This window comes from Ipomoea triloba, chromosome 10 (genome assembly GCF_003576645.1).
Source record: "Ipomoea triloba cultivar NCNSP0323 chromosome 10, ASM357664v1".
NCBI classification, from domain to species: Eukaryota; Viridiplantae; Streptophyta; class Magnoliopsida; order Solanales; family Convolvulaceae; genus Ipomoea; species Ipomoea triloba.
Window position 1 is genome coordinate 24,273,505 of NC_044925.1, and position 13,716 is coordinate 24,287,220.

Genomic DNA, 13,716 nt, shown 5'->3' on the forward strand with positions numbered 1-13,716 from the left:
GGGGGGGGGGGGGGGGGGGGATAATAATACTTCCCGGTATTGACTGGAATGCCATGCATAAAGAATTTTATGTTTTCATTGATTTATTGCCAACCAATCTTTGAAACTTTGTCTTAATTAATTAATTAAAGTTGCCTTTTTCAACAATATTTTTTTTTCCACAGACAAGACTACAAGAGTCAAATCATATTAAACTTAAATCTAGATTTTGCAATTCAAAAATAGTCCCCCATTTCCTTGTTGTGGCCCCTACACTCATGTTATTATGTAGACTTGGTATTTCGATTTGAATTATGGAATTAGGGGTTATAGGGTTTTTCTTTATCCTACTTGTAAGGAGTAGTAAAGATTTAATTTGAATCCTCTCAATATTATATGTTGATAAATTTAAATGTGTACATATGCCAGCATATTCAGAGTTGTTAAGTATAATTATTGCGGTATAATTATTGCGATATAACCCGTAATTGTATAAGGTAGATCTTTTTTGAGAGCCGGACTTACTTCCAAATGTCTGCCTCCACCATTTTACATATTACAAATTGCTTAATTGGGACTGAGTTGTTTAAGCATTCCTTATAAGCATTTCTTAACTTGATAATCATAAAGTTTTAAGTTCGATTCCTTGAGATAGCAGTTATGGATTTTTCCATAAATTAAAAAGTAGAAAGTATCCAGATTAAAAAAAATTATGATATATAAAAATAAATAAATAAATATAGACAGTCAGACATATCATGAATAGATGAGTTGTCCCTCCCATCACAATAAGGATATCCTAAATCTTGTAAAATGACACGCTAGAAGATTGTAATTGGGCCTAGATCAATATGTGGGCTTAGAAATTTTAAATCAATCATTTAAGCCCAAGATAAAATGAATTTTAGCATGAAGCCCAATGCAAACACATATTGGGCCCAACTCCAAAACCAACGAGTTCTCTTCCTAAATTTTAAAAGTAAAGTTGCACTCTATGATCCCATGTCATAACTAGATTGCTCATTGCGTCACCTAAAGCACACACTTGTATGAGAATGTCTTACAGATCCTTATATGTGAGATAGGTCGAGTCGAGTTGGGCTAGATCAATATGAAATGTAATACTCATATTGAAAAATATAATACGAAGTACTAAAATGTTAAATATTAACTTAAAAAACATCTAGAGTTTAAACAATTTAGAGTTATTTTACTCAAAACAATGTCGTTTTTAATAAAACAACTCATTTAACAAATAAGGAAACAATAGCTAATCAATCCACTAGGTGACTTAGCCGGTGCCTAGACAGTCTAGTTAGTGCTTAGGCGGCTTAGTCAGTTGTCTAGACCACGGATTATGGTGATATGCAAGGTAGCCCGCCAGCACCTAGCGCCTGCTAGACACCTTTAATCGGTCTTTAGGTGGGATTTTTGCAACATAAGGGAAGTTGTAATATTTTGAGGATAAATGTAATATTTGTTTATAGATGCATATAATAGTAACATAATTTACACAACAAAATTGGGCAATGCATTAGCACATGATCAATGAATACACCATACATACAACCATCATAATTACCCGGCCTAGTCTGCAACCTTGTTGGAATCATGAACTCCTTTGGTCTCCAGCAACCTATGCGGCGGAAAGAAATGGAAATCCATGGCGTTCTCCCCGCTCACATACACAACCCTAAATATATCATACTTTATATCCATCGACATCCCGTCCAGGTAAGCCAGCACGCTGCTCCGGTAATCGTCGTTAAGGATGTACGAGTAACAGCTCTGCAACGACCGCCACACGAACACCGCGCACACCCTGCTCAGCCCACGCGACTTCAGGCACGCGCCCCCCTTCGCCCCGTCCATCCTCAGGAACCGGTCCTTGAAGATCGCCAGGCACGCATAGGAGAACCGGTTCAAGTCCACCTCGCGCGTCGATAAGGAGAGCGCGTTCATCGACACCGTGTCCCCCGTGTAGAACCTCGCCGCCGGCGTCCCGTCCCGCGCTTCTCCGGCGAACGCCTCGTAGAACCCGTGCTCTAGGATTATCGCCATGCTTGATACGCCGCCGCTCAGCATTGAAAGCTGCAAATCAAAAAAATTATTCAAATCATCAGAAATTTAAAAAAAAAAAAATCTGAATTGAAAAAGATCGAATGTTTGTATATATAGGTACTTACAAGAGAGGCGTTTAGCGAGTCTCTGTCTTTGTCGCTTGATTTCTTAATCCATGATCCATACCATATAATCTGTACACAATATATATAGAAATGTTACATTTTTCGATCACCTGACTTTAAAGTGGTTAGAAAATCAAGATTTTTGATTGAGAGTTGAAAAACTATAAGCTCGAAGTTGAAATCTGAAAAGCTTACTAGACTGCCATGGATGCTTCTGAAAATAGCACTGTGAACACAACCGAGGGTGTGAGTGGTTGAGGAGAAATGTTTGAGGTAGTCGACAAGCTGATCAACTATGACTATAGTTGGCCTGAATATGAAGAAGCTGAGATCCAGATTTCTGTCATTGAATGGTATAAAGCATGCCATTTCTTCTTCTTCTACAATCCTCTGCTCTGTGATATACTTTGCTAGCACAAGATAAGACCAAATAATTGTAAAGATAGATAACCACATACATATAAGTGATGATAATATATATATGTGATATAATGTTAATTAGGGTGGGCATATAAAGTTTGATATTCAATGTTCAAAGGACGGAATAAATTGATCACGTTGAATTGGTGGAACATTCTAAATTAGCAGTCTCGGGTTTTGGCCAATAGCATGCATGCAGTCTTATTACACTTTGACAACCTCAACAATAATATAATATAATATAATATAATATATAATATAATCATCCGTTAATTGATATAATAATTTATATATTACTACATTTTCATACTAGCTATTAAGTATTAATTAATGTTTCAATTATATATGCATTGTTGGGCTGCGGGGACACTCGTGGGTGGTAGGGCTATTGATGATGTCCTCTTTAATTACTTGCCAATCAGATAATATTATATTAATGTTATTTTTTTTAAAAACAATTTGTTTTTTTTGGAAATTATATTTATTTTCTAGTCCAATAAGATTATTTATGGACTTATGGTTTTGTCAGGACCAATTTAGCCTGAATTTTAACTGAGATAGTTTGTACACCTTTTGTACCCGTAATAACCCTATATCATATATGTTATTTGGATTCTACCGAATAGTGTAGGGACTAATCCCTACATTCTTTGCCTACTAAATATATCATAGGTGACTGTATTTGGTAGTAGATGCATGCACACAGGAACCAATTGACAAACTTATATTAATATATAATTATGCAGATTAATTAAATAATTAATATGGGACCAGGCATAAGAGAAATTTGGATAATATTCTGTTTCTAGAAAAAAAAAATTGTGTCTTATATCAGGTGCGCCATAATTGACTCAAACAAGTCTACTCATTATATCAGAGTTGTTGATCCCCACAAAAACCAGTTTATTATTTTTAAAATTTTATTATAAAAATATTTAGGAATAATAAATTGTTGTTGTATATATCATATTAATTATTATTCTACACTCATTACATGCACCCAAAAACAAACAATATTTCTATACCAAAAGATCACGAGTTCAATTCTTGTCAATATCATCTCGATCAAATTCATCACGAATTGAATTATTGTCACAATTCATGTGTGATTTGCACACTATTTTACATTGGCAGAGTAGTATACATATCCAAAGTAATACTTGGAGGTTTCTCATGTTATCCCCCCCCCCCCCCCCCCCCCAAAAAAAAAAATTTATATATTTGACTTTTAATTAGTATTTTTTTTATTTATTACAATTCTACCAACTAATTAACGAGGAGATTAGGGGTGCAAACGAGTTGAGCCGAGCACGAGCCTGGGGTGGCTTGAGCTCAAGCTCGTTAAGAAATGTGTTACTCAAGCTTGAGCTCGATCGAGCTCAAGCTCGGCTCGAGCAACCCAATTATTCGAGCTCAAAATCAGGCTCAAATTTCACCTGTTTGAATTCATCATACAATTAATAATAAATACTATTTTATCCATACATAAATAATAAATATTTTAAAACTTTTAAAAGTACAATTAATAATATATATATATATATATATATATATATATATATATATATATATATATATATAATTTATTAATGACTCGCGAGCGGCTCAATAAGCCACGAGCCTATAATAAATGAGCTCGGCTCAATAATAAAATGAGCCGGCTCGAGCTCGAGTCGAGCTTTGACCGAGCGGCTCACGAGCCGCTTGGCTCATTTGTAGCCCTAAGGGAGATAATGAAATAATAGTGAAATTATTATTAATATTATGACTTTTGGGATCAGAGCTGCTTTGTAGAGTTGGTAGTGTTTCTTACTTGCGTTTTGTCACTGTTTTCATTTTTTAGCACATGGAGCTCAACTGTGTGCACTTGACGGGTATATTATGGATATTTCGCCTGTGAAACAAAATAATGGTCACCAACTTGGGACAAGTCTATCAAGCATTCTATTGGACAATGTTTTGATAATTTGAAACATGGTATTATTTATATAGAATTTATGGATAGTGTATGTGCACTTCTTTGTACTATTTTGTACATTTTAGACCCGGCTACTGTGGAATAATGGGCAAATAGCATTCGATTATCATATTTCAATACTTTAGGCGCATTTTACGTGATTGTGACCGTGCAACGCATAAATGCACATAAATGAAACAACTAACAAATAACAAAATACATGCCAAAAAGATGATAAAATGAACAAATAAATGCATGTCATCCCATGCAGAATGCACACAAACAGCCGCATGATGAGTTCCCACAACCGCAAACAACCTATATGTGCACAACGCAAGTGCACACACAAATAATAGTGTGCATTTGTCCGAAGCATACCAATGTGCAGACCTCACATGATAGAGCATAAAAGTTCACACACCGCACCGCCATTGACACAATGACATACGGAAAAAATCACAACCGTCCATCTGCCTAGTCTAATTTTTTTATTAAAAAAATGTTGTTGTATTTTTATAAATAACTTGAACTTTGGTGCAAATAACATGTGTTAAAAGTGCAAGTAACTGGTGCAAGTGTGCACGTAAAATCACTTAAAAGTGCAACCATTTTCACTTAATAGTGCAAGTAATTTGCCGTTTCAATTGGTGTACCTAATAATAGCATTATGTGCACTTAATATTATTGCTCAGTGTATATTATATTGTTGCACTTATAATACATTTTACTTGCACTTAAGTGTACTCTATGAAACTGTTACTTGCATTTTAAATACAATTTACTTGCACTTCAAAGTTCGCATTATTTATAAAAATGTCACGATGTTTTTTTATTTTTTATTTTGAAAAAAAAAAGTGTTTCTAATCTATTAGATTTGGATAGATAGACGTTTGCGATGGGTTCTCATTTCTCTCCTGGGCATGTGGTATATATATATAGGCACACACATATGAGTGGTCTTGAAATTTGAGACTTATGCATATGATGATATGAATATATTTAAAATCCAGTTAGCTTAGGTTGGTGGAATATTATGAATAGCTGAAGGTCATAACAAGTGGTTAAGATCTTCTCTTTGAAATTTTAGGTTACTACTTGTCAAATACGTAAAGCTTGAAAGACTCCTGTGTGGATGAGTGGATCGGACTCCATTATCATTTAAAATTTGTTGTTATTATTATTATTATCAATGGAAATTAGTAGTATAAATGTGCCAGCTGATGAAGTGTTCTCTTTTTTATTGAGATTTTTTTTTTTTTTTTTTTTTTTACATTTGCAAAAGTAAAAAAAAAAAAAAAAAATAGAAAAGAGGACAGTGCAATTCCGAATGAATCTAGTGGACAGTACAATTCACAGTAGAAATTAATTTTAAAAAGTAGATGTATGCTGTTAAAAGTCTCCCATTTGAACACAATATTTGTCGCCCATAGCCGCCCGAAGACTATTACGTACATGAAATTTGACTTTGTGTAATGCCTTGATTTAGTATGATATGATCTCATCTGATAAATCATTCAAATTGATACTCTAATTATATATATCATGCTATAACCGTCAGAAATTTATTTATTTATTCATTATTCATAAATTGATCGATGTTGTAAACTCAATGATTAAAGAAAATTATACATGCATCAATGTATTTAGTGATGGAAAAATTTGGAGCAATCCCAACTGAATTATTCGAATAATTAACTTAATAATTACAAAATTCTATGTTCAACATCTTAAGAGTAAACTCATTTGTTTGGGATTTTTATTGATTTTTGTCCGTATGATTGAGAGAGAGAAGAGAACAAGAGAACAAAAAAATTAAAAAAAAAAAAAACACTAAGCAGCCAGGCTTTTGTGAGACGCTAGGTCTACAAAAAAGCTACGCTTGCCCACAGTAATTTTTTCACTTTTTCTTCTATCTTCTCTCTCCTTCGCATATGCATTAAAGTGCAAAAACTAACAAAAAATTCATGCTCTAAGAATAGTTGTTGTGACCTTTTAACAGTTAAAGTCATAAGATTAGTTGTTGTGATCTTTTAACAGTTAAAGTCATAATACGCAATTAATGAAAGGGCACAATTTATAAGAACATGTGATAGCTTCCCAATTGATAAAGACCATACATGGATTTGGACCAACATGCATGTGCTCATCAAATGACAAGAATTCTTACATGCACAGTTATTTTTATTAGGAAGAAGTGTCAAATAGACCATCGAATTTGTATAATTTGTGTAATTAGACCATCGAATAAAAAAAGTTTGCAATTAAACTATTTAACATTAAAAATGGGGGCAGTTAGCATTCTTTGTAGGTAAATAACAAGTTGCTGGTAAACTTTGGATTTAATGTAACATGCTACATGAAAAATAAAATAAAATTGTCTTTAATTATTTAACAAATATAATATAATATTAATTTTCTAGCATTAATAATAAAATAAAGTTGTCTTTAAATTATATAACATTAAAAATGTGTGCAATTAGCATTATTTGCTCTTTTTTTCTTCTTCTTCTTCTTCCCTTTCCTTTCATCTTTTATTTCCTAGTCACACCTACAAAAATTCTTCAAAAACTATAACTATTGAGATGCTCTTAGGCATTCCCTAATAGTGATATTGGGGAAGGTTTTGGAACAGTAAAATCCAATGGTCAAGTTTTTAACAAATGTGATGTTTGAAATTTTGATGAGATTTTCTTCCTGCAAGGGTATGGATTTTGGCAGAGGTGTAGCAGAGATGTGGCAGGAGAACAGCACAAAAGGTGGCGCGTTGAGCGCAAAATCTGCGCCCAGCAAGCGCGTGCCGTGCACCCGCTCGCTGGGCGCGTAAGTCTCTTTGATTGTTTTTTATTTTCGTTTTTTTTTTTAATTTCAAATTTTATTTTGTTTTTTTTTTCTTTTTTCTTCCCCTCACATTTTCTCTTTTCTAATCACACCTATAAAATCTCCTCAAAACAAGGCCTTACCATTGTATCTATCTTAGATGTGAAATACTGTTTTGGATAAGTAGAATCCAAAGAAAATAGTACACCCTGTCTGCTTCCATTCAGTGCAGTACTATTAGAAATGAGAAAAAATGAATTGAAGAGCAATTTGCATTGGTAGTTTCGTTTCACACGCGACAGTGAGCCATAACAAAAATACTACTCCGCCCCGTGAGATGGATTAAACAGAGAAGAGTCAACATCTGGCAGCGCTTCTAGAAATCACTCTACTCGATCTACGTACTCTTATTACAAATTCAATTTTTCCTCTTTCTTTCCCCCCCTTTTTGCACATATATCCCTTACCCACTTTTTTACTTTCGTTATTTACTTATCAATTACTTGTCATCTTCAACTAGGGTTTATAAATAATATCATAATGTTATGTTGAATCAGATACTGTTATAATTTTTTATTTACATACAAAGTGTTTATCATTTTTGTTTAATCTCAATAATTGCATTATCTTTCTTAGCTTGGTGTAGTTAGTGTGCCAAGTTAATTTTGGGTTGGATATTTATTACCTTCTATTGTTATAATTCATGTACATATTAATCATGCCATTTACACACTGGCATTAAGATTAATCATGCATCCAGCGTTAGTTTAAGAATACATTGTAGAGGAACTTATTATAGTGACTAACTTATATAGTTGAAAGGTCACAAATTTACACATTTCATAGTTACGGTGCACCAAGCATGGAATAAACCGTATTGCAAAACCGTTTAGATTAACACCAAAATAATTGCATTTAAGTCATCCAAACGTATACATAGAGAACCCAATAATTAAAATGTGTCTAAGACTAGTATCTAAGCATTTCTCGCCTAAGGATTCATATGCTCCCAGAAACACAACACAAGGAAAGGTAAGGGAGAACAACCATGTACCAAAATGATATTTCATATATGGGGGTAATATTATATATCATTCTGCAACAGATCCAAATCAGGCATTGATCAATGCATGATGATTGCAGGGAAAATAATATGGCATTACAGCCCCTTCATGGGGGGAGTAATTGAGCAAATAGAAACACACAAGATACTAGTTAAGCCAGGAAGACATACATACTGGCCTCTCTTCCTGCTAGCTAGTTCTTTCTTTCTAAATCACAGTTTTAATTTGTATCTTGACATCTACTCTAAAATCAAGAGTGGAGATACTAGTACAAGAATGGGTGTGCTATCCTTCATGGTTCACTGTCGATCTGCAAGTAAACTTCAAAAAGGACCATCAGAGATCTTTATGGAACACTTGTTCTATTTTTATCAATACACATGAGTAATGTTTTGTAGAAAGTTTAACCAAAATTAACTCCATACATCAATACTTATTTCCTTCCACCAGTCATCACGGGAGACACTTCTTTGTGTGCTATAGTACTATTTTTCCTTTACACCACTTATCTAATTACCTTGCTACCAAAAAAAATAGCAACAACATTATTGTCAACAAGAAAATAGGACTAGCCAGCTTCTATGAAAGATTTCTTTGTGGACAGCCAATTTGATTTAAAGCAAATACGATTGTTTCAAAACATGGTTAATAAATTGATAGAGTAGGGGATACTAATACCATGAAAATTGAAATTTAAGGTTATATTAACCATACTTCTTTCTTCCAAAATTATAGCTTGAACCTAAGAGCATCTTCTTAGATAGTTTTTATTCAGTTTTGTGGAATGATTAGTATCACAATAGAGATTTACCACTACTTTAATGCATTCAGCAATAGGAAATACTAACATGAAAATGGGAAATTTATAGAAGATTAAGTTATTGAAGAAAAAAGTGAGGCTCACTTTTTAAATGATACCTCTCTATAAGTCAATGGGGACCCTCAACCCATCATATGCCAGCTGAACTTGTATTCCTTCCCTGGAAACAAAAGTATGGAGTAAAGTTTCAATTCAAGTGTCATAACTGTGAGAAGAAATTTCAGGAAATTATACCTTTTAGACCATTCCATAAGGAATGCATTGTCTTTGTGATGATCAAATTCGTGAGTCATCCCAATTAAAAAAGCCCTCTTTGGGCATAGTCTTTTAATAGCATCAAGGGTCTGAAAAGAGAATTTTGAATGAATTACAACCATTAGCTTTTATAGCAGTAAGAATACAAACTAAAGGACTGTAGAAAGTATGTAAACCTGAGGGAAGCACAAGTGAACATTGTGGGAACCCGTCTGCAAAGAGGGACAGGTAGAGTGCAAAGGATTTAAAAAACTGAGAAAATTGGAACTAAGATGAAAAAATAAATCTGTAAAGTCATAATATGGCTGTATGACTTGCCTTATAAAGGCTGTCCAAGATAAGTAGATCCAACTGTTGACCACTATCTTTTGAGATATCTGCAAAATGCATAACATCATTCTGCATCCTTTATAAGTAGTAACAATTCTATCACAATATAATTAGTTTATTTTTCCATATTGGATTTTATTCAAGAACTTTTAGGTTCAAGCCTAAGAGCAAGGATGTGAAAAATTACATACTGAAGGACACATAAGAAAATACTCACAAGATTCTGTACTTGGAAGAAAGCGTGAAACATCAGATATATATGCAACTCTATACTTTCCACCAAAAAGAAAGCCCAAGCATACATAGTCTTCCCCATGCATCACCTAGATCAGAAAATAAGCATTGAAAACAAGATAAAAGAAAAACGAAGAGAATGCGTAACAAGGACAATGAAAAGGAGAAAACTAACTGGCAGTGGAACAAATTCTAGTCCTGATGCAACAAATGGCTTTGTACAATCATTTTCAATGATCTGCCAATCAAGTTGTGCTACACGCCTAACTTCCTGGCCAGCCTTGAGTTTTTTCTGAACCAAGTAGGGAAATTTCACAGCAAGACTGTTTTATGGAAAAAGAATATCACAATAAGCATCAAGCAAAATGCTCAACTAGGCAATTAAAAGTGAAGTAGGAGTTCAAGTTTTCATATGTGATATGAGATTTGTTTAGTTGATAATATCACTGTCAACAGAAATAACTGAATGCCACTTTTTACACATTACAGTTTGCTTATTTGCAATAGTAGGAACAAGAAAATTTTAAATATATTTGAAGGAGCACAAAAAGAAAATCAAGAGATTATGATCTTTAATAGAATCTTAAGAAAACTCCAAAATGTTTTCTTCTGTTTTATCTTCTTTTTAAAAAAATCTTCTCTTAAGGTGTAAATGTGTAAACAGTGCACTTCTGCATATGTATAAGGAGAGTACAATAGAAAATTAAGAATCAATAATGAAAACTCAATCATTGCAAGTTATTAAAATGCACCCAATTTTGCACAACCTTTAAAATCTTTTCCTTCTAACTTGGAAGGAGCAGAAGGGATGGCTCATGGTTGGATCCACTCCACCAAGACCCAAGTTGGCTTATTTCTAACCAATGGCATACCTTAATGTTCCAGGGTTTAGGATTATACCTATCCATTGCATACTGATTAAGAAAAACTGGTGTAGGGTCAATGTCATTTGTTGGACTAAACGGTTGAACTGCACGTATATCATCCAAACCAAGAACTGCATCAGCATGTTCATGAGTCAAAACAATCTGGGAATAGAACAATTGTCAGCTATTTGCATTTTGGTTTCTACTGTCAAAGAATTCATAGATTCTAGTATACTACTGATCTGGGACATTAAGCATTATAAATAATAAAAAAGGTTTATACTCTTTTTAGAAATATCATCAGAAAATGAAAGCAATGATTATATCAAGAAGCTGGTATATCTGCAAACCGCTTATCATTGTTCAAGTTTCAACTGCAACTAGCTTGTGTCTTAGTTGGAAACAAAGTTGCTTGAGTATGGAACATTAGTATTTCTTACATTGGTAATTGAAAGTATCTTTGATATTTTACAGAGTTTATGTTTTAACATTAGTAAGTCTCTTACAGTCTCAACTATAGTAATATCTCTTTTTTTATTATTATTTTTCTTGAAATAAACAAGCAATAGAATTTATTCTTTGGTGGAAAAATGAAATGTTAGACAATTCAGAAAATTTAGAATCTGTAAATTATAAGAAAAACTTGGGCAGAAGGAATTGAGGTTCAATATGAAAATACAGGTCTTGTTTGTTTTTCAATGTGGAAAGTTACAACCACTGCTTTTTCAAAGTAATCTATTTGGCTAGGTGCACCGTGCACTTTTATCTCGTCATGACAATAGTGATCATCTAATGCCTCCCTTTTCTTCTCTATAGATTCCATCAGAATTTTTATTTTTATTTTTTGGAATTAGTTTACAAAATCAAAGGAGGCAACAATTGTCCATATGTCAAAAGAGCTGATCTATGCTTTCTCAGCTTCTAAAAAATGATGTTTTCTATTAATCTAATGTCAAGGTGTGATTTCCTATTAATGGAGTAACCTTAAAGTACAAGATTCAAATACTAAAAGAATAGCACTATCCAACTTTTTGTAGCTTGGCTTAGAGAACATCATATACATGTTGCCTACAAAACTTGACAATACCTTGATAGAAGAAGTACTAATGTCTTTAAAGTTAGCTAGTGTTTAGTTCTCTACTCAATATCTTTTCTCAGACATGACAAAAATTAGCTAGTCACATCATAATCTAGATGGGTCCACCCAAAAAGAATATCATATCCTTTCCCAGACACAGTCAGCATCTTCCTGGCAAATGCCAATTGCCCAAGGAGCTGAAGGATTAAGCAATTGGCTGAAGCCTGATAACCAAACAGCAAAGTCCTTGAGGCTAAAATTTTACCATTCTATATGAATATCTTTGAAGGTCAAATAGTGCAACCATTAATATATTACTATCACCTAAGGAAGACTCAGTTTAGTATGCTCAGTAAGCCTAGTGCTCAAACTTCATTGGAAACTTAACAAATTAAAGATTCAAACCTGCAACTTTAGGTGGTCAGTGAAATATTATATACGGAAAGGTATACATTTGATTTCTTCTTTTTCTAATTATGCAATAGATTTCATTTATCAGTTGCTCCATTTCACTTTTTACCAAAATTTAATACTCCGTACAGTACATCATCAGCAGGTCTCAAACTATTCACTAGTAGTAGTAAGATGGAAACAGTAGAACCGAAATGAAAAATAGACCATAGAACTCACAGAATCAACACAAGGAATTTTATAACGAGTGAACCAGCGGAGCACTTGTTCCCTGAAAGTCTTCCCAACGTCAATCAGTATATACTTGTGCTCACCATTCCTGGGAGAATAATCTATAAGGAGCGATGTATTGCACCTACAGATCAAATGCACAGTCACTTCATTACCAGCCACAATAAGCCAACATCATAAATAATCATAATAATCACTTGCATTGCACAAAATATGTCCAGAAAATAGAAATTACGATAAACCTAGAGTCGACATTCTCAGATCTATTGCCATTTGCCTGGCAGAATAGATTCGAGAGTAGAGATTACAATGGATTGAAGAAATGACCTGTAATTAGGGTTCTGCTCCGGTGGAACGGAGAGTGACTGGGAGCAGACCTGGCACGGAGGATCAGAGGGGCGGATCAAGCAGAGTGCGTTAGGAACGGCGCTTGAACAGCCGGTGCCGAGGAAGATCAGAGCTGATTGCGGCTCTAGGCCGCCATTCATTCCGGCAACAGCGGCGGTAGCCATTTTGGATCGCCCAATAACCGACAAGAGACAGGGAAAGAGAGAGGGAGAGAGCGCGCGCGCAAGCTGTGAGAAGAGTCCGGGAGGGAATGTGCGATGTTATATGCGGAATGCTTCGCCGGGAAAGAAAGAAGCGGTTTTGACGGTTGTTCATTTTCTTACACTCACGTGATGAGATGAACCTATTGTCCCCCTAGTCTCGGCGGTAAATCAAATTTCACCCAACTTTATCACTTTTACGCAGTTTTTTTTTTTTTAAATCAATACAACCACATGTCTCATTCTCATTGGATAATAATAATAATAAATAAATAAATAAAGTATTACTCTACTTCCAATGACATGTCGGAATAAATAGGAAGTAGTAAAATAAGGTACGCAATAGACCCGTGATCTAATTAATAATAATAATAATAATAATAAATATTAATTATAATATTCTTAAATAAGATAGAATTAAGTTTTAAGAAATGACAAATATACTATGCAAAATTACTTTCTAATATTCATTTTCAAAGTGTTATTATTGTATTAAATAAATTCTTTTAATATTAGATTA

The 13,716-nt window shown here is 33.8% G+C and overlaps 3 protein-coding genes across 7 annotated transcripts in view; all 3 read right to left on the reverse strand.

Annotated features, from left to right (window-relative positions):
* Positions 1-4,166, reverse strand: part of LOC116031514 — a 21,815-nt gene extending 17,649 nt beyond the window's left edge. The window contains exon 1 of the mRNA XM_031273740.1: positions 4,148-4,166. The gene's annotated coding sequence lies outside the window, so the exon portion shown is untranslated. The remainder of the gene's footprint in view (positions 1-4,147) is intronic.
* On the reverse strand, positions 1,436-2,635 carry LOC116031517. Its single transcript, XM_031273742.1, has 3 exons — positions 2,361-2,635; positions 2,166-2,234; positions 1,436-2,070 (listed from the first exon to the last, which is right to left on the reverse strand). Exons 1-3 carry the CDS (start codon positions 2,619-2,621, stop codon positions 1,567-1,569), a joined length of 834 nt encoding a protein of 277 aa, XP_031129602.1. The 5' UTR covers positions 2,622-2,635; the 3' UTR covers positions 1,436-1,566.
* A 4,244-nt stretch (positions 4,167-8,410) lies between the features above and the next one.
* LOC116031838 (putative hydrolase C777.06c) lies at positions 8,411-13,305 on the reverse strand. 5 transcript variants are annotated; one of them, XR_004100675.1, is made up of 11 exons: positions 12,976-13,305; positions 12,637-12,772; positions 10,963-11,090; positions 10,238-10,385; positions 10,046-10,151; positions 9,817-9,875; positions 9,675-9,710; positions 9,478-9,587; positions 9,342-9,403; positions 8,849-8,944; positions 8,411-8,744 (listed from the first exon to the last, which is right to left on the reverse strand). XR_004100675.1 is itself a non-coding variant. In XM_031274151.1 (10 exons), exons 1-9 carry the CDS (start codon positions 13,158-13,160, stop codon positions 9,346-9,348), a joined length of 966 nt encoding a protein of 321 aa, XP_031130011.1. In that variant the 5' UTR covers positions 13,161-13,305; the 3' UTR covers positions 8,411-8,733; positions 9,342-9,345. The 5 variants fall into 5 exon arrangements, 4 of the variants coding, with proteins under 4 accessions (XP_031130011.1, XP_031130012.1, XP_031130010.1 ...); XM_031274151.1 differs by lacking the exon at positions 8,849-8,944 and having other exon boundaries at positions 8,411-8,733; XM_031274152.1 differs by lacking the exon at positions 8,849-8,944.
* Positions 13,306-13,716: the final 411 nt, after the last annotated feature.

What these genes read in the sequence shown, in the direction of transcription:
- LOC116031517 (XM_031273742.1), bottom strand. Translation starts at nt 2,621, where the DNA reads ATGTGGTTATCTATCTTTACAATTATTTGGTCTTATCTTGTGCTAGCA. An exon ending in GAAGCATCCATGGCAGTCTA is followed by an intron (nt 2,235 to 2,360) that starts GTAAGCTTTTCA and finishes TATTGTGTACAG; the next exon opens with ATTATATGGTATGGATCATG. An exon ending in ACTCGCTAAACGCCTCTCTT is followed by an intron (nt 2,071 to 2,165) that starts GTAAGTACCTAT and finishes TTTGATTTGCAG; the next exon opens with CTTTCAATGCTGAGCGGCGG.
- LOC116031838 (XM_031274151.1), bottom strand. Translation starts at nt 13,160, where the DNA reads ATGGCTACCGCCGCTGTTGCCGGAATGAATGGCGGCCTAGAGCCGCAA. An exon ending in TCTTGGACAGCCTTTATAAG is followed by an intron (nt 9,711 to 9,816) that starts GCAAGTCATACA and finishes CCCTCTTTGCAG; the next exon opens with ACGGGTTCCCACAATGTTCA. An exon ending in CTTATGGAATGGTCTAAAAG is followed by an intron (nt 9,404 to 9,477) that starts GTATAATTTCCT and finishes TTTTGTTTCCAG; the next exon opens with GGAAGGAATACAAGTTCAGC.